Source organism: Microtus pennsylvanicus, chromosome 17 (genome assembly GCF_037038515.1).
Source record: "Microtus pennsylvanicus isolate mMicPen1 chromosome 17, mMicPen1.hap1, whole genome shotgun sequence".
Classification (NCBI taxonomy): domain Eukaryota; kingdom Metazoa; phylum Chordata; class Mammalia; order Rodentia; family Cricetidae; genus Microtus; species Microtus pennsylvanicus.
In genome coordinates, this window is record NC_134595.1 from 40,846,639 (window position 1) to 40,871,491 (window position 24,853).

Sequence of the window (24,853 nt, forward strand, 5' to 3'; positions counted from 1 at the left end):
GGGTTATTTTATTTCATCTTACCCAAGACCTGGACAAAATTTGAAAGACGGCCTCTGGGTGTAGCTTTGACCTCAGGATTGGTTAGTAACAGTTAAATGCTCTCTAAAACATTTTTTTTTGTGTGTAATTTAAGCCTATTTTCTTATTTTGTCATTGGTTTCACTCATAAGTGAGAATGAAACCGTGTCTGCTCTAAACATAAAATGTGCTCATAATGACCCAGATTTATACCAAATGTAGTTTTAACTGTTGCTAGATTGACTGGATCTCAGAATTTATGGCCTCTGAAGTTGCAAAGAGGACTTCCTCCCTTTAAAAAGGAGGGGGCTTTAAACCAAAAAAAAAAAAGCCCTCAATGATATAAGAGTAAATGAATGAAAACCATATGGATCAAATGTTCCCTAAAATACACAGTTTGAAAAATTAAGGCGAAAAAGTGCTTGACAAAAAAAAAAATGTGTTTTAGATTTGACCAAACCCAGAAAATTTGAAGAATCATTTGCAATTGATGATGAACTCTAAATGCTGCCAAACTGACCATTTTCATAGATGACAGAGCAACAGAGAATTTCCCCAGACCCCTGTAACCCAGTGAGAATGCATTTTACTCAAGAGCTTGTGGGAAGCTGTCGACAAATACTGCAAAGTTTATAGAAATAGGTAGAGGTGGGGCATGAAATTATGCAAGCTTGTTAATCTAATTGCCCATGTTGGGGGTGTTGGCTATGTGTGTTTTGGGGGTGGGGAAGCACCCAGGGTAGTATTTCATGCAAAGGAAAGTTAATTAAAAGAACATGGCCCACATGTTAATGAGCCTCATGTCTTGAGTGTGTGGCAACATTTCCTTGTAATCCTACTTCCAAGTCAGTGTCCCCTGTCTTGACCACACGTGTACAAGATACTGAAATCAGTTTCTGGGAGCAGAAAGGGATCTCAATGATCAGTATGTGTGCGGGTTCTGTATGGTCTTGCAGCAAGAGAATATAACCTTTCCAAAGAAGGTTGCTGCTATCAGGGGAAGTTCTCACTACGGTGAGTTGGGTGGTCTCCTCAGGGCATACCGAATCCTCATTCTGAGCCCCATCTCGCGGAAAGGTTAGATATGTCAGACAACTAGTCAGAAGGTAGGAAATATTGAAGTTTTAACCTGCCCTGCCCCTGTCCATCTCTGAGAATCTGGCCTCAAGTGTCCTGACAGATCCAGCCTTTACTAGCAAATGGGAGGCTAGCCGCACCATTTGTGAAAACATTCGACCAGGCTCACAGGACAAGCAGGCAGTGGCAGAGAAACAAAACCGTGTGACTCGTGTTCCAAGAAGAATAACAAGGGAGGGCAGATGGAGGGGAGGTATCATTTGGAAAATGATGTGTCCACCAATTCCTTATCAAAAAACTAGAACTCGATCAACCAGAGTAGCTCACACCTGTATTTCCAGCAACGGAAGACTGAGGCAGAAAGAACACTGCAAGTCCCAGGCTCACCTGCTATAGAGCGAGACCTATGTCAAGAGGGGGAAAAAGGAACGAAATGAAAAATAAACAAAATACTGAAAAATCCATTGCACATTGGTTCTCACACGTTCTATTTCCTGCCAGTTTTAGTAGGGAACAAGATGCCAACACTGGTGATCCTGGAGAAAATGTCAAATAGAATACACAAATAGTTTAGATATGCCGAATAGATTCCACCCACAAGAGCTACAATGAACTGGCCACAATAATTCAAAAGAACATTCCAACAGATGGAAAAATCTATACACTACCATCTATCTCGGTTTTTAGAAAGGCCTAAGATACAAAAAGAACCCAGATTCAAGGTACAAAAATATCATGAGTGGTTTTCCTGAACTTCTATACAGTCAGCACTGAATATTTTTATTACTTGTAGAAATTAAAAGATAAATGAAAATCAATCAGACTTAACAAAAAAAACCCCTCTAAATTAACCTAAACTAAAAACATAAATTCAGGGGCTGGAGAAAAGGCTCAGCAATTGTAAGCACTAACTGCTCTTGCAGAGAACCTGGGTTCGGTTTCCAGCATCCACATGGTGACTCACAAATGCTACTCCAGTTCCAGGGGATCCAACACCCTCTTCTGGCCTCTGCAGGCACCAGGAATGCATGTGGTGCACAAACATCCATGCGGACCAAACACGCAGACACGTAAAATAAAATGAATAAATCTAAAATTAAAAAACTAAATTCATCTCCAGCACTGAAAAACAAACAAACAAACTTAGGAAACCAGTCTCTCTGTTAATGTTTTCAAATGTGACTAAAATCCTGTCTCTGCTTTGTTTTGAAGAGTACTTCTTTTCCATTCACAATAAACTAGATCCTAAACCAGCAGTCAGAAATCCCAGAATCTAGTTCCAACCCCCTTATACTAACAGTGGATTACAACCTTTGGTTCTGCCATTGAATTACCTGAGAAGTAGGTGACAGGATAGAGGTGGTGAAGAAGAGGAGTGAGAGTCACACCCTTCTGTTCTTAGGATCACATGATCCAGCCAATGCGTCAGTAGTGGGGTCTCCGTAAGGCGCAAACCACAGCACCATCGACTGCTGTCTTCCTATTTTCCTCTCAGGTGCAACTAAACCAAGTTGTTAGAATTGGGTTTGTCCTAACTTTCTTTAGACTAATGTCTAATAAAGCCAGACCACCAACACCACTGTAGGTATCTTTTACCTCCACAAAAGCATTGTTAAGAAGCAATGAGTCCAAAGGGCTGTCGAAATCTGAGGTCTAGTCTTTTTCTCCATTATTTTATAAATTTGTCTGGATGGTGCAGGTCCGCTCACTCCCTGTCTCGTCCTCAGCGCGAACTGAGGGACATTGTTCTTTCTTTCCTGACTCTTTGGGAATGTTGTAAGAACCAAGTCAGCATGGAACCCTACTGATCATCTACGGCAGAGACATAGGGCACCCTAGCTAATCACAAATGTGAGTACGGAGCTGATGTAGTATAGAAGATGAAATAAAGAAATACAGGAGGGGAATTGCCTGTGAGATTTTTCCACTGCTCGATATGAAGTGACCCTACCCTGGCACCAGGTCTGGAGTCACTGACAGTTGAAAACCTGCAATATTCTTAAAGGTGAGCTTTAATGGCCAGAGATCAATTGCTAACACATCCACTTAAGGAATACTGCTATAACATTGTTCCCAGACCACTGCGCGCAAGAGACTAACCAGTTTGCATACAGAGTTCAAGTTCGTGTTATTTTCATTACGACTGAAGTTTACAAGACCCCCTGATGGAATCCTGCCTCTCACAGAAGCAGCTCTGGTCACACATTACTCCCGTGGAAACTTTCGTCCAAATCCAACCATCAAAAAGGGGGCCGGAAAGACGGCTCAGCAGCTAAGAGCGGGCTGATCTTCCACAGGACTCAGGTTCAATTCCCAGCACCCACATGGCAGCTCACACCTGCCTGGAACTCCAGTTCCAGGGGATCTGACACCCTTGCATAGACATACCTGCAGACAAAACACCAGGACACATGAAAATAAATAAAATGAGCAAAAACTAGCTTGCTGTTTTCTGGCCTTCAAGTGGTGATGTTAAAGCTTACAACCCTTTCCACGCTGCTCCTAATCTCTGGAAGGAGTTTCCACAGGAGAAATCCGAGTGTTGCAAAGCTGGCTCTTTTGGCAGAAGCCTGTCATTGTCATGTGAAATGGCATCCCCAAATGCCAGTACTTAGAAATCAAAGGAGCCGAAAGTCCTGTAAGAGGCTTCCATTGTTTTCATGTTGTTATTTTCCTGCTGAGGTTGAAAAAGCAGCCTCTTACTTTTCTTTTCTTTCTTTCTTTTTTTTTTAAGCCCAGGATGTGCTATAGGAATCTATAAAACTTAATTACATTTACTCTTACAAAAAAGGATTTATGAACTTTTGCCTTGAGGCGGAAATGTTTATTTCATTGCCTTTGCCATCCAGTCTTTTCAACTCCCATGGCTTTGAACTTCTCAGCTGCTCGGAGTTATCACCGTTACACAGAGCGCAAGAGCTCCACTCCGAAGACGCACACCACAAGTTGAAGAAGCCAGGGGAAGGCGAAGATATATGAGTCGTTATTTTGGCCACCCTTTGTGCCATTAAAATCTCATTTTCTGCCTATTAGAATACCCTCTCGGTGCTTAGGCAGCGGTGATAGCCCGTGATTAGTGTGTAATTGAGTATAATTGTCTTTTCACTTTTCATCTGTGTCATTCTGAGCTTCTCTCTGTTTTCCTAACCACCGAGAGGAAAAGGGAGGAAGAGAAACGATAAAGCTGTTAAAAACTCTCGCTCTCGGCCCCAAAGAGATCCTCGATTGCAATTATAGATTGCAATCCCTTTGTGACATTTCTCCAAATTTAGTGGGTGGCTCTCCTCGCCACCTGGGCCAACTGCGCTCTCTCGCTCTCTCTCTCCCTCTCTCTCTCTCTCTCTCTCTCTCTCTAATAAAATCAAGCTATCTGTATTTAAACAACTGCTAATAATGTCAAGTCCAGACAGATGCCACATGTAGGAAATTTAACCACCCTTCTGACATGCAATTATCAGGGCAATTTATTAATACAATCCTTCAAGAAAAACTCATAGTCCAATGCAAATTACAAAAACATTTACAACGTCCAAATATTTATACAGACCCAAAGACTAGCAATTTCCCTAATTTGTGTTCTTATAACTCATTCATTCCAGGTTCTGCAGTCCTCAGCTGGGTCTCTCTCTCTCTCCCTCTCCCTCTTTCCCTCTCTCCCTTCCCTCTATCTCTTTCTTTCCCTCCTTCCCTCCCTCGCTCCCTCCTTCCTTCTCCCTTTCCCTTTCCTCCTCCCTCTTCTACTTTCCCACCCCCTCTTTGCCTTTTTCCCCTCCCCCTCATCCTCTTTACTTCCCCTTCCCTCTACCTACTGCTTCCCCTCCAATTGTCATGTCAGAGCTTTGGTGTTTTCTGATGAGGGTTTTTCCTCAAAATTCTGTCAACTGACCAAATATCATTTGAAACAGACAAACAAACAAAAACCAAAAGAAAAGAAACCCTGGCAAGTCTGTAAGGCTTTCCACCAAAGCTCAGAGCTAAGGACAGGCAAGACATATGACAAACGCCTTGACAACTAAGTATAAACACAGCGTCCCCATGATTGCATTAGAAGTCACTTGAATTTTAAGTCTAAGCTACAACTTTTGAAGCCTCCAGTAGAAAGGGAAAAAAGAAAGGAAACTCGAAAACTGAAATCATGTGGCTTGTATAAAGAATACATTATGGTTTACATTTGGCAATTCATTATAGCCCTGCCTCGGGGAATTGACTATTTGGTTCTGGTAACGGCAAATCATCTGTCTAGAAACACAGGACTGACCTGAGGTGAAAGGCCATTGCCAATGGCGGGGTTCATGGGGTTGGAGGGCCCCGACGGAGGCACAAAGCTGTCTGTATAGCTTGAAAATCCGTGCCTGGTGCTGGGGAGGCAGTAGGCAGAGCTGCTGTCTGGGTTCGAAGGAATTGTGCTTTGGTGGACGGTGCTCGGAGGAAGCGGCTGAGGTCTATGGACGGTGCTGCTGGGATCTGACACGGCTGAAACGAAGAAGAGGATCAACCATGATGCTCTCTGGTAGACAAGCGGAGCGAGTTCAACGCGAAAGCTCCCAATAGGAGTTACCCATTTGATCAGATACTGTGAGAACTCCAAGCGCATTTCTTACAGCTCAGTTGTGAAATCACACAACAAATACAGTTAACGTCTCTCGTGGCATGTCTCCAAGCTCATGACTGTGTAGACTCTCCCAGGTCACACTCATCTAGATACCCAGATACTCTCAGATACCACACTGGCAACACTAATAAGCCAATTTGGGTAGTGAACACAATGCATGAATAGACCATCAGAGTTCCAACTGTTGGGAACACGCTTTCACAATCCCGAAACAATAGTCTTACAATTTAACATGACCCCATTTCCCTCTTGCCCTAACAAATTATAATTTTTTACCAACACTCACATTCTCTGAATTTTTATTGCAACTAGTTATAAACCTAGATCCTCAGTTGAATGCAATTAGCAATATAAATACAGTGCTCAGGTTTTAACAAAAGAAGGGGGGGGTGTGGAGAATCCCATGTATGTTGGGAAAGTTGCATTGTTTTTAAACATGGAAATAGTGTTACAGCATAGCACGTTTTATCTGAAGAGCATCAAAAATAGCTCAAACTACTTCTGAGACAAGGTAGCTATGTATAGGGACAGCTGATGTCAGATGATAGGCACACTAACAGCGTCACTGTCAGAATCACAGGCAAGAATCACTGTGGGAAACAGCCAATGGGAAGCTATTGGGAGTTCCATCCTTATCACCCTGTTTTTCTTCCGATACCTTGTGGAATAGACGTGGGCTGGTAAGAGGTCTCCGACAGCTGGTATGTTGGCAGGGTCGGCATGGCGGTGGGAGGGAATCCCCCCGGAATGAGATGGTTGAAAGCCATCAGTTGATTGGCCCCAGCTTGCTTCCTCCATCTTGCACGGCGGTTGCTAAACCAGACCTATGGATTTAATTTAAAATTTGAGGATTTCACTGATGAAATAATAGTACATTCTTAATGAATTTTTCATGCTAAAACAGATTAAAGGCCCCTACTGACAGGGCAAATAGAAGCAAGAGTCCTCTGTCTTCTCTAGTATGTTGGGGTGAAAGGAAAGTTAAATATCAGGGGTCAGGAAGGGGGCTGCAGGGACCCTGTGTGGACTTGCGTCAGTAAAGCTGATAAGGACCCTGGGCAGGTCCTGGTAGGAAGAGTCACAACAGTAAGCATTCTTTACAGCTGCCATCAATGCCATTTGCCCTCATCTCGCAGCCTTCCAGGAAATCTTGAGTCACTTGGACACCCCCACACACCAACAGTCACACATGGCACGTGTCCTAAGTTTGACCTTGCCAATTACAGACACCACGCCTTAGGCTTTGTGTTCATATCAGTCTATTTCTGTATGTCTATAATCAGTGTAAGTATAGGTCCTAGTTAGTGGTTCTCAACCTTCCTAATGCTGCAATCCTTTAATACAGTTCCTTACTGTGTGGGACACCCCCACACATAAAATTACTTTCATTGCTACTTCATAACTGTAATTTTTCTACTGTTATGATCTTGATGTAAATATCTGTGCTATCCAATGGTCTTAGGTAAACCCGAGGAAAGGGTTGTTTGACCTCCATAGCAGTCGCGACCCATATGCTGAGAACCACTCTTCTAGATTTTCACATGAATTAAACAGAACTTCATGCAAGTAGAACCATTTTACCACCTTTCTTCACGGTCTGAACCATCACTCTGATCTCAATTAGAATGGATGCTGATGAAGAGTTTCAAAGAAAAAAGGCAGTATTTGCAATGGAATTAGTTTCTTTTGGTGCCTGTGTTTATGCAATGTAATAATCTGTGTGGAACACTGTACTAATCACCTATGTTCAGAAAAAATCTGTTGGAAAATAATTTGTCTTCCAGTAATTCAAAGCTCCAGTCTTCTTGTGTGTCGATGGAGAAGAGGAAAAGATATCAACCAGAAATATAATTAAATGTCTAACATGTTGAATGGTGTTAAAAGGAGTTTTACTATACTTCAAGATGTTGACCAACTATGATTTAAATCTGCGTAAGAAAGATGTAAAACAACCAGGCAGTGGTGGCGCACACCTTTAATCCCAGCACTTGAGAGGTAGAGGCATGCGGAGCTCAGTGAGTTCGAGGCCAGCCTGGTCTACAAAGCCAGTTCCAGGACAGCCAGGACTGTTACACAGAGAAACCCTGCCTCAAAAAAAAAAAATGTAAAACTTAGAGTAGATTTTTCATGTTGTACACATAGTATTTACCATACCACAAAAAGAGACTCCTATTAATCAAAAGTATTAGCATTTGTATAGAAAGTTCTCCGAAACTTAACACAAAGAAGCACATCGCATTTGAGGCTGAAGGGATTGGAAGGGATGCAATGGGGAGGTCACGTTCAGGCGGCCTTCTTCACAGAGCCCAGAAGAATTGCTCACAGAACACGGAAGCTCTGTGTTAGGAAGTCAAGGAATCAGGAAGACTTCAGAGTGGGGACAAAATTTCTGCTCATTTTAAAAGCGTTTTAAAAGATGGGTGTAATTATCACAAGGATTATCCTTCTAGATAGAGGTCACAGGAGAGAGCAGAAAGATGTGAGCAAGCCTGGATAAGGAAAGAGAATTCAGCAGGGAAGGCCCTTGCCTGGAATATAATAGGGAGATAGCTTGCCAGAGTCCATTCCCCCCACTGTATGCACCAGGGCTTGAGCTCAGGTGCATCATCATGCTTGGTGGCAAGCACCTTTGCCCACTGAGCCTTCTCACCAGCCCCAAATATTACCTTTTCATACCCCTTATGTTTCCAAGGCGAAAAGAATGTTATCTAGTATTTTCCCATGTGGATAAATAATTGAATCAGAGCATCACTTGGCTTGATAAATTGCCACCTGGTATAATGGTACCATGAATGCTCTATTTCAAGCTGGCATTTGGTTGTGTTTTCTCCCTGCAAGTCGAAGCTATTAATGACTCCCAGAGGCATCATGGGAAGAAAACCAAGGAAGGGCTTGGCATCATTCATGTTAGTGGAAGAGTCTAGGGGTGAGAATTCATGCCTGAAGGTATTTACCCTACCATATACCATATACCCTACCAAACATTACATGATAAAGCGACAAGTTCAAAAGACCCTTCTGGAATTTAAAATCAACTACATGCCACATAGTTCCAAATTTCCATGCTATACTGGAGAAATGAACTCCTAGAGATGCCCTGAGGCGATTTCATTCACGTGGTCACCATTCTGAATTCCGGTGCACCCCTCCATGAGGCACTCAGAACCCTGTGCTTGGCTATTGCTGAAGCAGGCTGTTCAATCCTCTACCCTCTGCCTTCTAGAACCTTCAGATTAATAAAACAGCTTGGATTGATCAGGGCTGGCTATGCCTGAGCTCCCATGAAGCTCAGCATTCCACCGCATCAAAGAGCATTCTACCAATGTCATAGACCAATGTCAAAAAGTAGAGGTCTAAAGCCAGGCATGGTGGCACATGCCTTTAATCCCAGCTCTCAGGAGGCAGAGGCAGGTGAATCTCTATGAGTTCAGAGCCAGCTTGGTCTACAAAGTGAGTACAGGACAGTCAAAACTGTTACACAGAGAAACCCTGTATTGAAAGAAAAAAAAACAACAAAAAAGAGCGAGAAAAGAAAGAAGGAAGGAAGGAAGGAAGAAGGAAGGAAGGAAGGAAGGAAGGAAGGAAGGAAGGAAGGAAGGAAGGAAGGAAGGAAGGAGTCATCTTTGCCCAAGTAATGATGAACAATTATTATCATCGCTTTCCACAATTACCTTCAAAAGACAGAATCCAAACAAACTAAGTGGCTATGAATTTGAAGTTTGCGCTCATTTTATGTTTCCAAACTGACACTAGTAATTACTGGAGGTATAGAACAAGCCCACCAGGGGTTATTTTTAAATGTTTATTACATAGTACCTGTTATAGCTACGATTTAAAAAATGACAGGAAGGAGCTAGATGTAGATGTATACCTCAATGATAAAGAATTTTCCTAGACCAAAAATGTCTCAGGTTCAAACTCAAGCATTATATAAAAAAAAAAAAAGTCAAGAAAAATAGTTGAGAAGCAAAGCTTTACTGAAAAACAAACTTTCAACCGGAAGTTCAGGATTCCCAAAGGAAATAATTCTAACATTTAAGCTGAGGCTCCCTATATATGGAGAGAAAAACTGAGCCTGAAAAAAGTGAGGACCTGCCTGCCTGTCTCCTCTGGGTGTTTATTTAGAGGTTTTTAATGATCCAGCCAATGCTAACTTCTGTGTTTCTCAACCCACCCATGCCTGCCAGACACATCACTTAAAGGGAAAATAGACTAATGCTGAAAACAGGACTCAGTCTTTGCCTCGTGCTTTGAAACTCAGGCAGCATCTTTAATTTCCAGCAGGAAAAAGAAGTTGCCCTTGAAATGACCTTTGTTTTCAATACCTTTGCCGACAGAGCGAGCATGGGATACTGGAATGTTGTCATCACCCTATACATAACTGAAGGAGAAAAGTAATCCCGCTATTCAGGCAGGCGCCTTCCATAACTCAGCAGTGAATTATCAATTCTTAACAGGCAATCGACACATAATCTACTGTGAACACATAATCCAGGATGGTTCCAACAGGTCAAGAGAATTTATGACTTGGTTACATTGGTTAGAAATGTCTCCTTCTTAGGGGCTGAAGGGGTGGCTAAGCAGTTAAGAGCACCAGAAGACCTGGGTTTAATTCCCCAGTACCCGTGTGATGACTCACAACCATCTCCAGCTCCAGTTGTAGGGAATAAGAATCCCTTTTCTGGGCTCGTGTGGTACACAGACATTCATGCAGTCAAAACACTCACACACATTTAAAAAATATATGTTTTTGAAGAAATTTCTCCATATTTTGAAAAGAGTAACAATAGCAGCAGAAAACAAACTGGCTCTTGCTGTTCTAAGAAGGTCTTTGCCAATAAGGTAGAAAGAACAAGGTTTTCAAAGTCAGCTATCTATCTGTTAAGTGTAATTCTGTGATCTGGGAGTCCATGTAACTTTACTCTCTCCACGTCACCTCTTCTGGCTTTCCCATAACTGCTAACAAGCTAAGCAAGTGAGGGAAAGAGGCTTCCATTACTTGATAGTCTACTGTCATATATAGTGAATTGCTTGTGGTTGTCTGTGTAATATCAAATACATTAAGTATACCCCCCCTGGCTCATTTTTACCTGTCCCAAGCCTTTTTTATCTTGCCATGGAGTCCGCCAAGAAAATATAGCTATACTTCTTTAAAAATGCTCTTCATGTGCATTTCCACAATATAATAAATAATATCCAACCATTGAATGGTAAAATTCACACCATTGAAAGTTCTCTATAACATCCTGATAACCATGAGGGGAAAAGGATAACGGGTTTCAAAATAAGAATAAAATTTTCATAAAATTTCCCTCTATGAAGGACTTTGGTCTTTGCTCAAAACAATGTGCTAGACTTTGTTGACTGCCCATGGGAAGCTTTTCCTTCTCTGAGGAATAGATGGGGTGCAGGGGAGGTGGAGGGAATGGGGGCAGGAAGAGTGGGAACTGGGATTCCTCTGTAAAATGAGAAAAGATAGTTTTGTTTTGTTTTTTAAATTTTCCTCCCTGAGGAAAGTGACCAACTTGTTCCAACTCAACCCTGAATAACTTTGGGGAGGGGGGATTAGTACTTCCATAGGGAAAATTCAGGAAAGCTTTTTACACCACTAGGCCAGTCAAAAGTCAAGCCCTAGCTCCCCACTTGGCACCACTTTGACCTTGACCACTTTGCTCAGTGTTTGGGGAGTTCTGACCTCTCCTTTGCTAAATGAGAGATACATAGAACTTCTGCAAGACACTGTTGAAATAATTTAAGAGGACAATAAGGCAAAGCAGTTACAAGGGTGCTTAGGAGATATTAAATGCTCAATAAATACTAACTGCTAAATTAAAAGCTCACATGGGCGCTTCTGAGAAAACCTAATTAAAGCCTGGCTTGCTGTCCTTTCCTCTGCAGTCAGCAGCCAAAACCTTTTGTGCCAATGAGTAAACAGAGAAGTGCCCACAGAACACCTCAAATAATTGAGAGCCAGTTTGACTTGAATGGTGGCTTAGGTCAAATTTGCTTCCAAGTTTCATGGATTAGTGCTAATTGTACCATGGTGTGAGCCTAATTTTACCCATCAATAAATTACTTGTTCACATTTTTGGATTGTCCTCAAAGGCAGTGTAACCTACATTGTTCCAGATGGGTTATTTCAAATGCAATTTGACAAATGGGAAGGAAAGCATAATACCCCATCCTTTGAAAGGCAATGCCACAGGGTTGTAAAAGGCTGAACGCTCGCTTCTGTGACTTGTGCTGCTACCATGTTAAGGAGAGTTGCTGCAAGCCAAGTAGGTAACCTCAGCACTTATTGCTGGTTCCTCCAGACCCTCTCATTCATCCCTATCTCCTTCCTCTTCCGCTGCCCTGCTCTCCCCAGCCTCCCTCCCATCATTGCTGCTCCCCAGCTTTAGGCTATGGGTGGAGGGAGAACAGGCAGAGGAGGAGGACGGCCATATTCTCACATGCGTCACAGGTCCATGGACACGCGCAAGCCCAGTCATCTGCATCCTGACACATCAAGAGCAAGGTGGGGTGGAGAGTAGCAGGTGACCATCATTTCATTCCATTCTGGAGTCAGGGTTTTCTATACCTATCCTACCTTCTAAACAGTAGAGGTATGTCAAGTAACTTTAAGACTCCTTTGGGCTTTCCTGAGAACCCCAAATTTCTAGTACAGAACATCTTGAGAGATTGTGCCACCTAATAGAATTTTTTTTCCTTTTTCTTATTTTTTTATTTATGTGTATGGTGTTTTGCCTGCCGGTGTATGCCTGGTGCCAAAGGAAGCCAAAAGAGAGCACTAAATCACCTGGGACTGGTGTTATAGATGGTTGTGAGTTGCCATGTAGGTGCTGAGAATTGCACCAGGGTCCTCTGCATGGGTACCAAGTGTTCATAGCCATCTCCCCAAGTCCCCCTAGTAACTTTCAGTTTTGGCGATAGAGGAGAGCTAATGTTTGAAAATATGAAAACCAAAGACACTGTCTTTAGTTAGAACTTGTACAAATAGACACATGTGCATACACACACAGACACACGCAGAGAGACAGACAGACAGACAGACACACACACACATACACACATACACGCATACACACATGCTCACGTGCACACACTTTGTATGTTGCCCAGATCTCCTGAAATCTACTTATAATTACCATGGAAATCCTGAAACCAGGGTGAGATTCACCTGATATAATCACCCCATACTTAAATAGATAAAACTAACCCAAGCTCAGCAAAACATCTTAGAAAACTGGAACCAAAAGCTGCACTTCCTATGTCGTGACCAAATGCTGTTTCCACAGGTAGCTGTTCTTTGTGTCTTCTTTCCTCTTGACAGTAAGAAACTCGCCTACTTCATTCTGAGATGAAATACTAAAACGTTCGCATGCCACAAATATCTGCAAGTAATTCTGTCTCGATAGAACCTTCATGCTCCCGTTGTTTGCTTTTGAGCAGCTACCCAAAGAATTCAGACAGAGTCTGTCTCTGTCTCTTTTCTTTTTCTGATTTCTCTTTCCTTCTTCCTCTTCTTTTGACACTATTTCTAGATGGATCCTTTGCTGCACAACAGAGAACCTTAGCTTGCTGCGCACTCAGATTTGGCAGCGAGAAACACAAGTGTCCAAACAAATTTCTACGCAACGCTGACAAAGGCCCAAGTTACTATAGCTTTAGTTTCATCTCCATCCAGAAGAGACTGGAAATATTTTTCCTCTGAGGGGTAAAACGTGGAATGTAGACATGGTTTGGGCTTTGAGGGTTTGAGGTTTGGTTTCTCCCAGGTGCCCCCAAATTAAAGTAACTCACACTCTCTGGCTATCATTCAAAGTGAGTTGATTTAGCTACTGCTTTCCCAGCTCTTCCCAAGGACCCCAGCATTTTCGGCTGGCATTTTAATCAGTGATTAACTGCCCTCTTCTTTTTCCTGCTGGGTTAAGTAAAAGATCCATGTGCTGGCTGTTCTAGGGAATTTGTTAGGCTGTAGATCATAGCCCGGTGCAAGACATGATGTGTCTCAAGGGAGCTAAAGAAGCCATACGGAATGTAAAGAGTCACCGGGTTAAAGCCACATTAAGACAGCTGTTACATTAATGAGGGCCCTGCTTTCGCGGGGAGGTAACCATATAGAAAAATATAAACCGCTCTTTATTGGTTTGATCCCATGTCCTCTGAAAGTTAATAGGCTGTTATTATTGTGCTCTGGCCTCCACTGATCCAGACGAGAATGTTGGGGACTGTGCAAGCCATGTGGGTTTGAAATGCATTCTGTCCCCTCCTTCATTTTTGATGAAGGCAAGAATAAGAGAGTGAGGATTTTCAGGTTCTCACTCTTTCTTTGTCTCATTGTTCTGAAGTTTAGTTTTTATTCACACTGCATTCAGAACTGATTATGGACCAGCCTTTCAGTACACCGGCTGGGCCACCCATGAAGTACAAGAGCTAAGAGTGGAAATAGAGTGGACATTCAATGGGAAATCATTGGACTTCACCTTGCGTTTAAACTGGGCACTCACTGAACTCTAACAGAAGCAAGATAGATGCTATACCTGTGGTTACAGTATTGCAGCATATGAGAACTATTGATGCCCTCAACCCAGTCCACTGGGATACAGAGGAAAAGCATCCTGGTCCATGGCTAAAGAAGATGGTTTCTGTCCTGTGAGAAGCAGAGCACTCTGTTCCAATGAAATGGGTAGACAAATTCAACTGTCCCATTTTTGTTCTCTCTCTGTGTGTGTGTGTGTGTGTGTGTGTGTGTGTGTGTGTGTGTGTGTGTTCACATGGATAAGAATTTATGTTCGTGTACATGTGAAATTGAAGACTGATGTTGGGAATCAGTTTCAATCTCTTCCACCTTATCTCTTTGAGCAGAGTCTTGCAGTTGAACCCAAAGCTGGCCAACAGGGCTAGTCTGAGGCTAGCCAGCTTTCTCTGGTGATGCCCTGTCTCTTCCCTCTGAGGCTGGAATTACAGACATGCCGCCGTGCCCAACAGCATCTACTTGAGTTCTGGGGATCCTGGCTGTGGGCCTCATGCTTGCTCAGCAAGTGCCTTAAGCACTGAGCAATCTCCCCACCTCAATACTTCCAATGTTAAATAATCAGTCTTGAGAAGCCTGTCTGTGGCCCTTCTCCTCACCCTTCCATCCTACCTCCTGCTTACACAACAGCTGCCTACCTGCAACCTCAGAACCCTTTCTCCATCATCCCATCTTTGCCAGCGCCATGATCTATTTCTTACCACATTCCCAGTGCTCTTTACAAATGTGGGCCAGGTAGCATCATATCTAAGCTTTCACAGGATGTCCTGTGCCTCGCTCTGCACCCATCCTTCTCCTACCTTTCCGTACTCCAACCAGAAAGGAACTAGTTCCTGATCTCTCCAGAATGCCTGGGTGGAAAACTGAGTGGTCATCTCACAGAACCCAGGCACTTCCAGCTTGTCCCTTTGTTCTGCTGTGGATGAGTGTGCTCCCCTCCCCATTTCTGACCAATAAATATTTGGCTAACATTTTGCTCCAAAATTTCAACTTTTCTTTTTCTCCACCCACATGATGCAATCCTATTGACACTTGACACATCTGCTCTGTCCATTTGTTTGTGGTTATTCATATGGTGATCATTATTCTCTCCTGGAGGGAACTGTTAGTTCCTCTCTTCACCTCGTGACTGTTCTGGTATGACAGATCACACAGAAGGCTGAATAAAGCCATTTTTCTCCCTAGACTCTACAGCTGGAAGAAGCTGTATCAATAGACAAGACAAGGTCATGTGATGGACAGGTAAAAGTGTTGATAAGGGACCACATCAACAACTGAGTAGCTCCCTGCCAAAGGACCAGCCTGACTTCGATTATGAAATGCTGGGTGTGTCACGTGGCATTTCCAGATAGAGAAAGTCAACTTCTGGGACAGTAAAGAGCGCTGGGAATCCCTTGGTCTTGTGCAATGTGCCCAAAACTTGATGTGAAAGTGCACCACTGGTTAAGAGAACATTATTGTACACTCGAGAGAGACATGTTAACTTAAATAGCCTTTTCTAGCAGTCCTCCTAAGAGTTCAGAAGACAACTTAGGGCTGTAGAAATGACTCGGCTGGTTAAAGATGCATGAAACCAAGCTTGATCGGAGTTCAATCTCTAGAAGCCGTGTGGAGGAAGGATAAACTGACTCCCCCAAGTTGTTCTCTGACCTCCACATGTACCACACACACACAACATACACACACACACACACCACATACACACCACATACACCCCATACATATACCCCATACATGAGTACAACATACACAAATCACACACCACATACACACACACTACATACACAGTCCACACACACAAACACACCCCACACATACATCACATACACACACACACACACACATACCACATACACAGTCATGTAAAAAGGTAAAAGAGAAGCAAACCTGATTGACCTAGTTTTTTTTTTTTTCTGTTGCCGTGATAAACACTGTCAAAAGCAACTTGGGGAGGAAAGGATTTATTTCATTTTATGTTTTACAGTTCATTATCTGCCAAGGAAGCCAAGACATGAATGTGGAGGCAGGAGCCACAGCAGAGACTACGAAGGAATCTTGCTTACTGCCTTGATTCCTCTGGCTCATGCTCAACCTGTTTTCTTGAACACTCTTAGACCACCTAAGGATGGTACCTAGAGGTGGTGCCACCCACAGTGGCTAGACCCTCCTGCAGCAATTGGCAATCAAAGAAAATGCCCCACAGACATACCCATAGGCCAATCTGATGGAGGCAATTCCTCCACTGGACACTTTCTCTGCCTAGGTGTGCCAAATTGACAACCAAAATCAGATATCATAATTACATTGTTAAAGTAATATAATTGCTTCCAGCATCGACAATCTGTTAATGAAAGGACTACTGTATGCACTTTCCACATTTTTCTAATGGAAAGGCCACAGACAAAGCACGTGGAATCCAGAGGTTTCTATACTATCAGGGAGCAATGCTAGCTTAGATAATTTTTTAACAAGCTGAAGTTTCTATTTCCTTATTTATCGATTGGGGATAGTAACTATGTCAGCCAAGGGTTTTAGTGATAATTCATGAGTTAACCCATGTGAAATACAAGATTTAATATAGTTCCTGGTGCAAAATGACCACTCCAAATATGTTTGCTATTAATCTGGGACCCACCCTCAGCAGTCATATACTTTCTGCTACACCACTGGGATGCACAAAATGAAATGAACTTGTGTGTGTCATAAACGTAACTTTCATAGCAATAGCCAAAGCCTACAGATATGCATTCACCAAGCACTATTGCTAATGTGGTTTTCTTGGTTTCGAATACTTTTCAGCTGGGTGTTGTACGTCTATAAGCACAGTACTCAGGAAGCTGAGGCAGGAGGCTTATGAGCCCCCACTAGCCTGGTACTTAGTGAAACTTCACCACCAAACCAATAACAAAAAATATTTCCCAAGAGGAGACCCCCCCTCCCCACGGTGGTGGGGGTGTCTTCCTAGATGTCTCCAGCGTCTGGGCATCAGTACCTGTACTCGGGCTTCTGTAAGCTTCGCCCGCTGGGCCAGCTCCTCCCTGGTGTAGATGTCTGGGTAGTGGGTTCTCTCGAAAGCACGCTCCAGCTCCTCCAGCTGCTCGGCCGTGAAGGTGGTCCGACTTCTGCGCTGCTTCCTCTTCAGCGGTAGGTCGGGTTCAGAATCGATGTCGGAGCCTTCATCTGACTGAGGCGCTGAGGCTAAAAACACAGGAGTGGGGAAGAAAACCGTAGTAAAGTTAAATCAAAAAGCTAGTCTCCCCAGCTACCGTGACTGAAAGTCTAAAGTACTTTCTCAATGTCTTCTCTAGACACCAAGCCCCTCCATATACCTCTGTAGGGCTATTAAATAATATTTATGATCCCCCTGCACTCTGTCTTCCTGCAGCAATTCCCCTCCCGCCCCCTGAAAAATTTGCCCTGGTTATTTGCTATTTTGAGCTCTTAGAAAACAAGGATTAGTCTTATTCCATTTCCACAGCCTTGTGCTTAGTGTTTGCCCATGTGATAAATGAAACACGGTCTCCTTACATAGCTGGCCTAGAACTCAAAAATCTTGCCTCATTCTCCCAAGTGCTGGGATTTCAGATTTGTGCCACTACACCCAGATTTTAATTTGTTTACCAATGATGAGAGAAGACAAATGAGAGTTAACAACATACATGTATGAAAATGCCAAAATGAAACTCATTATTTTGTATGCTCACTTTAAATTTTAATTTTAAAACAATACACCATTAACCTTTATGCTAGAAAGGTTGTTACTAAAAACATTTTAAACTTGACTTGGTGTCTAAAAAGAATGGGCAATAGTAAGCTATTGCAGGATTCTCATATGCTTTGCTAGTCCTATAAAAATACCATTATCTCTCATCTCCAGAGATTGGGACGTGCTTTAAGGAGAACTCCTGCTTTATTAATGGTAATCTCAAGAACTAATCCAGAAGGGAGACACTGTTCGGTGAACCATCCCTAAAGTGAAGTTCAAAGCCTGCATCTCGGTTGAGGCAGGGTAGCAGTCTGGATTAGCTGCCTGACTGCAGGAGCCCAGGGCAAAAAGGGAAGGGCAGGCCCCTTGTTCAAAAGTTACTGCAGATTTCAAGCAGCCTGCATCTTTTTTAGATTAATAGGGAGGGGTGAGCTTTATCACTTAATATGCGGGTGACTAGAAAAAGAAGTGGGAACCAAGGAATGAGAGAAATGGAATGAAAAATCCACTTCTCCCATAAAAGCGAGATCTGGATTCTTAAAGAAAGAAGCTGTAAGAAGGGCTTAAAGAGCTTGGGACACCAGTGGTGCCATTTCTAAGCCATCATTTCATAAGGGAAGAGTTGGTACATGATTCGCCTTGTTTCTGTCAAAAGTATTAGTGCCTTCACAGCACGTCTGTCCCATAAGAGAGCATCTGATCACCTATATAATCTGTAACGAGTGTTGTCTGTGAATGGAAGACACACAAGGCCTGGGCACTGAGCAGGAGAGCTGCCCTTACCAAACACTGGAGTAAGGGACAGCGTGCTGATAATGGCTATTAGGGGCAGAGTCCGAGACAGGAGGAGGAACCACAGTGCCTTCGCTCCTGAGCACATTCAAATGCACCCTAAAACCTCTGCCCAAAGAACTAGGGAACCTTCAGAGGAGGGATTGAGATGTGTTGTAGCAAATAGGCACACCAGCCAGAAAACTGAAGTTCTTCGTGTCACCATCAAGGTAGGGGTGTCGAGATGGCTCAGTGGCTAAAGTTACTTGCCACATAAACCTGACAACCTGAGTTTGATCCCCCAGGACCCACATAAACTTGAAAGGAGAGGACTGACTTCTACACAGTTGTTTTCCACATATGCACCTGGCATGTAAGTGTGCCAATGCGCGCGCGCGCACACACACACACCATTTATACAAACAACAAAAATTAATAACTTCTGTAAGCAGCAAAGTGATTGTTTTCCAACTCAGGCTGGTAGGAGCGGACAAACACTAAAAGACACAATGTGTTCTATGATTCTAATTTGCTGTGGATATTGTTTTGGCACAAGGGTCAACTACTTAGCCAAGGCTAGCTTCAAACTCAATGTGGAGTCCAAGCTCCAATCAAATTCATAATCTTCCTGCCTCAGCCTCTAGACAGTTGGAATCATAAGTGTATGCTATCCTTCCAAGCTATTGATCTAAGCTTTTTTTTTAATTTTATTATTTACATATTTGGGGGTGAGAATAAAGGCGCTGGAGTAACAACAAACATAAGGAAATTAGAGGATTACTTCCGAGAGTTGGTTCTCTCCTTCCACCATGTGGATCCGGGACACCAAACTCAGGTTGTCAGGCCAGGGAGCCTTCTCCCTGTCCCCATAACTTCTCAAGATCAAGCCTAATTTTGTCCCATAGAAATGAAAATGTCACTGTATTGTAGTACAAATTATAAACTTCCCAAAAGGTAAAGTGAATTCCTAGGTGTGGTTATAAGTGTTCTATCATTTCAATACTTCTATATTTGACGCACACCCACAGACTGAAATGAGGAAACAGTAAGTTAGCCACCTCATCTGACAAATTAAGGAAAACACACCTGGAAACAAAAGCACTTCACATAAAAGCAAAAATTACATACAGTACATTTAGTGTGTGTTAATGTCATGCACATGTTTTTTTTTCAACTTACCCTCACCTAATTTAATATAACATTATCTCATTGAGATAGATCCTATTTTAGGTATTAACTTTAAAACCTGGCTTCCTTTAACTGCAAGGATATTTTAAAGGAAGATTCAAAATGAAATACACCATGTGTTACATTATAAAGTTCAACAGCTCGCAGTACACCCCATAAGAACATCTATTTGATAAAAGTGAGCCAAATAACGAAGCACTGATTTGCACACAGTTTTAGAACAGTGGTTCTCAGGAGTCTAGGCCAGCAGAATCACTCACAGGCATCAGGGAAACACAGGCTGGCATTTCGGGATCCAGGAGCTGGGTCTGAGCCCTTCAAATGTGCATCTCTGACAGTCTCAGGTGATAGCGTGGCAGATGTTGGATGACAACCGAGGAACAACTTCTAGAAACTCGTCCATTTTCTTCCTTTTCCCTCCCATAATTCCCAAGCATATACAATACTCTCCACCACACTTTGTCCACAGCTGTTACTTTTCACATGTGTGTTTAAATTGTAACTACTACACTCCTAGAGGAACAAATCACCCATTCCCCCAAAGAAACCATTCATTTCCACAGATCCCTTTCCGTCCCCACTCCAGATTTCTGTTGCTCTGATTTCTCTTTCCACGGTGAATGTAGGTGAAGGGTTCAACAGAGATAAAGACCTTTCCAGAACCTCTGCCTGTGAGAACCTTAAACCCTCACGGCCACATTCTGTTACTATGATCCCATTAGGACAAAGGTATGCAGAAATTTTCATGTTTCCTTGGGGACTCTCTAGGGTTATTAAATTCTCCCAAGTAAATATGCTGTGTCATGTACTGTCAGGTCAATTCATCAAAAGCATCTCTGGTTTCTGAAGGAAAAGCCTGGTTGGGTTGGCAAGGACCAGCAAGAATTAATCCTGAGGGTCAAGGCTACCATGTTTAACCTAATGATCAATATCCCCAGAAAATAAACTCTGTGTGGTCAGGGCCTTCTCCTTGACTTGCTGGGGTTTGGGCACACAGTAGGTGTTGAATGAATGAAAGCACATGGCAAAATTTTAATTTTTTTCTAACACTGATGTCTATGCTAATCTACTTTCTGTTAGCCTCCCAATATCTATTTAGAGTTGTTTGGGTGGGCCTCCGGGTTCTTAAAAGTTATTTTCAAAGTTTTCTAACCATTTGTATACTTGTATGTGTCTTGGGAATAATATTATTTTTTCTCAAAAGAAAATGTGTGTGTATGTGTGTTTATGTGTGTGTCTGTATGAGTGTGTGTGTGTGTGTGTGTGTGTGTGTGTGTGTGTGTGTGTGTTGAGGAACCATCTCAAGTAAGCAAATAAAAAGACTCAGAATTTTTTAATTCAATAGGACAATCTTCTCTACCACAAATAAAATTCTCTAACGAGCTAACAAATCACTATTTTTTTTTCCTAAACTGAACACCCCAAAGCAGTGGAAAGTTCTAGAAGCAGCAATTCAGAAGACTGGGAGGAAATTATTTCCTTGATTTCTCTACTGGAAAATTATTTGAACTAACTGATGATTTTTGGCAATACAAAGCCTCAATTTTACAAGCTAATTGTAACTTCTCCCCATATGTAAACCCCAAAAGGATGTGGGCTTTAAAATATGTATAGTCAGCAATCCAAGATTAATTGACCAGCTAGGAAAATCCAGCTCTTTCTAACATGGAAATACTACTATTTCTTCTATCTCTCAATAGAAGTGAAACTTAATATTTGTACAGAACCTAATTCCCAATAATTGAGTGAATTGAGCAAATCTCAATTTTAAGTCTTTCAGCACACAGAGACCATTTCCTTGTAGTTCATGCATTATCCATATTCTGCATTACTCGGGTTAGTAGAACAAACTGGATAGTGGGTCTTAAATACAATATAAAAAGAAAAACAAACCTTTTCATTGCAGTTTGATAGAAAGAAATTAGAGGTTTTTTTGTTTTTTCTTCGGGACTAGACAGATAGATGCCCCCCCCCCAAAAAAATGCTAGGCTGAGCTCCTAAGGTCTAGCTGAAGAATGGGAGGAGTGAGAATATGAGTAAAGAGGTCAAGACCATGATGGGGACCATCCACTGAAACAGTTTACCTGAGCTAATGGGAGCTCACCAACTTCACCAACTCCAGGCGGACAGGTCCAAACTAGTCCCTCTGAATGTGGGTGTCGTGGGTGTCGTATGGCTGGGACAGACTGTGGGCCACCGGCAGTGGCACCAGGATTTATCCTGACTGCTTGTACTGGCTTTTTTGAAACCTACTCTCCCTGAATGGATACCTTGCTCAGCCTAGATATAGTAGGGAGGGCCTTGGACCTTCCCCAAAGCAATGTGCCTTACCATATTCTCTGAGAAGTGGATGGGGGTAGAAGAGGTAGGTGGAGGAAATGGGAGGAGGAGAGGGAGTGGGAACTGGGATTGGTAGGTAAAATGAAAAAAAAAAAAGATTGTTTTCTTTTTAAAAAAAGAAGAAGAAGAAAATATTGCTAGGCTGTAGAAATTAGATTCTATATGATCTCACTGGAATCCTCATATACAAAATTTGCTCTATGACTCATCATAGAGATTGTTTTCAAAGTTCAAATTTCAGAATAGCTCTCATTAAAAATATGCACATCAGTATGCTTTTGCATAGCTTAAAATGAAAATGCTATGGATTTGAACTGGATCACAACTCACAGATTTTTTTATCCCAACCCTGAATGTTATTGTGATTGTTTTTATTACCTCTGTTTTCAGTATCCCAACGCAATCTATCCTCTGACTCCCACATCACTTCAGTGCAGTCTCTCTCTCTCTCTCTCTCTCTCTCTCTCTCTCTCTCTCTCTCTCTCATTGCAAGCAAAGGCCAACCCACCTTGAATACAGCAAAAGAAACTGAGACAACCAGGGTTATTCAGCTCACACAGTTAAAGATTTGACCAAGGCCTGTTTGACTTCAGAAGATACACGTTCTATCTCTTATACCTTGGTGTGTGCTAAATAGCACATACACACTGTCCTTTTGAAGAGGCATAGCAGAAAAGAGAACCAAACTAGGAATTCAGATGTCAATCATCTAGCTGATGGCCACTTTTGTTACCCTTTCTCTCAGATTTTCAAACGCTGCCCGAAACAAACAAAAGTTTACAGAAAAGGGACCGATCGCTGCACTGATATTCTCCACCAAACCAAAGCCTGGTGGAATTCAGTTCAGTGGAACTTTGTTGAGTTCTGTAAAAGGTCAAGGTCTAATTTTTTTTAAGCCATAAAATTCTTAAGAAGCAAGCCTGTCTTGCCAAGATACTGAATAGAGGTAAGATTAAAAACATTTAACTTTGCAGCCTCCTCTAAGAGCCGTCAAAGTCATCTCCTGGGCCTACCTCCAGAGGCAGGTTGGAACCCCGCACTAGCCATAACCAGCTGAAGGCATTGTTTCATTTTATATCTTTATTACAGTCTTCGGGAAGGTTTGTTGTTGTTGTTGTTATGACAACACACTTGGTGAAAGGCCATCAAGAGCTGTACAGTCCGTCAAAAGAAAAGTGAAAGAATAAGAAAGTTGAAATACATAGGGATGGCTCTAAGTCAGTCAATAAAACAAACAAACAAATAGCAGGACGTTTGAAAAACATAACAGCTCTATAGGCAACTGGGTACTGCAACTTGGTATTTCTATAAATCCGGTGTGTCTTTGTCTTTCTCCCTCGAATTCTCCGTTTTCAGAGGTGAAGTTTCCGTTATCCTGTTCATTTCCCCTGACCTCGGTAAGACTGAACTTGGAGGAATGAGTGTCCTTACTAAAAAGAATCAAAGAATAAGACAACTGTCACACCCCCACAGGAAGACAAATCCTTCCTTCTGAGACAAATCAAACCGGGAAGAGAAGGCGAAAGTATATACCACCAGTGGCCTAACCATGAAGTTTAATTAAAGATGGAATTAGAGAATTAGAGTGTGTGTCTTTGTCCCTTAGCCCCTCGTGACCTCTTCTGTAGCCTCGGGAAATATTTCACCCTAGTTAACACTATTATACATGAAATCTTGCCTCAATTTTATAGGGATTTAGTCACGTGGAATTCTGTAATTATTGGTTTCCAGACAAATATAATTCAGAGATGGGAGACAGGGGGGAAAAATGAAGAAACAAAGTAATTCACAGGCGTGCATTTGGCACACTGTCATTCTTCCCAGCAAGCCCTTCTATTTGAATAATTAAAGACTCAAACATGACAGCCATTTAAACTCTAGGTTTGCCCTAGATACAATACAATGGGATTTACAGACAAGGGAGACGGTGGGGGCATCTCTGGGGGACCAACTTCCTAGTCATCCTTCATTTCCCTAAGATGGCCCCAGAACAGACCCCAGCAGTCTTCCTTTCAGGGCAAAACTTGTTTCCTTTTAACTCTACTGATAAAGGACAAGATAAAAACAAGACTCCTCCTGAATCATTTTGCACTGTGTCTGAAGGAAACTACTGCATAGTCTGCCGTCTTTAGCAGCCTGGCTCTCACTTTGCTGAAACCGTTTGGCTGATTGCAGAATCTCCGATGCCTGTGAGGTTTACCGCTCAGCGGACCAGCAAGCCGTTTTCAGATCTGAAGTAGCCCCTCTACACTGAAAAAGACGTGAATGACCTCTCCCGTGTTTACTCGGGTGAAAGTCAGGAACGAAGCAAGACTGATATTCCCTCACGGACCCAGAGTAAATGACAAATGACATTTTCCCTTTGTGATCTTTGAGATTTTTGTTGACTTATTCGGAGGCTTTTGTTGGATCCCAAGAAATGGCCTGTGGCTGAGTCCTATTCTAGCAATTTCCACGCTCCATCTGTGGAATCCATCAACGGGGCATTTACCCTCATTCAGGGTTCTGACACCTGCCTGGCAGGGTGCAGGAGACACAAAGAAAGCCAGAGTGGATGAGAAAGAGGAGGTTGGGTGTTTTTCTTTTTTTATTTTTTTTTCCTAG

The 24,853-nt window shown here is 42.5% G+C and overlaps 1 protein-coding gene across 2 annotated transcripts in view; it reads right to left on the bottom strand.

Annotated features, from left to right (window-relative positions):
- The window catches only part of Pax3 (paired box 3), a 95,057-nt gene that overhangs the window by 14,262 nt on the left and 55,942 nt on the right, over nt 1–24,853 (bottom strand). For both annotated transcript variants that reach the window (XM_075951269.1, XM_075951268.1), the window contains exons 5-7: nt 17,237–17,442; nt 6,367–6,532; nt 5,355–5,569 (exon numbers count right to left, since the gene is read on the bottom strand). In XM_075951269.1, the coding sequence (XP_075807384.1) occupies nt 5,355–5,569; nt 6,367–6,532; nt 17,237–17,442 (587 nt within the window). The remainder of the gene's footprint in view (nt 1–5,354; nt 5,570–6,366; nt 6,533–17,236; nt 17,443–24,853) is intronic.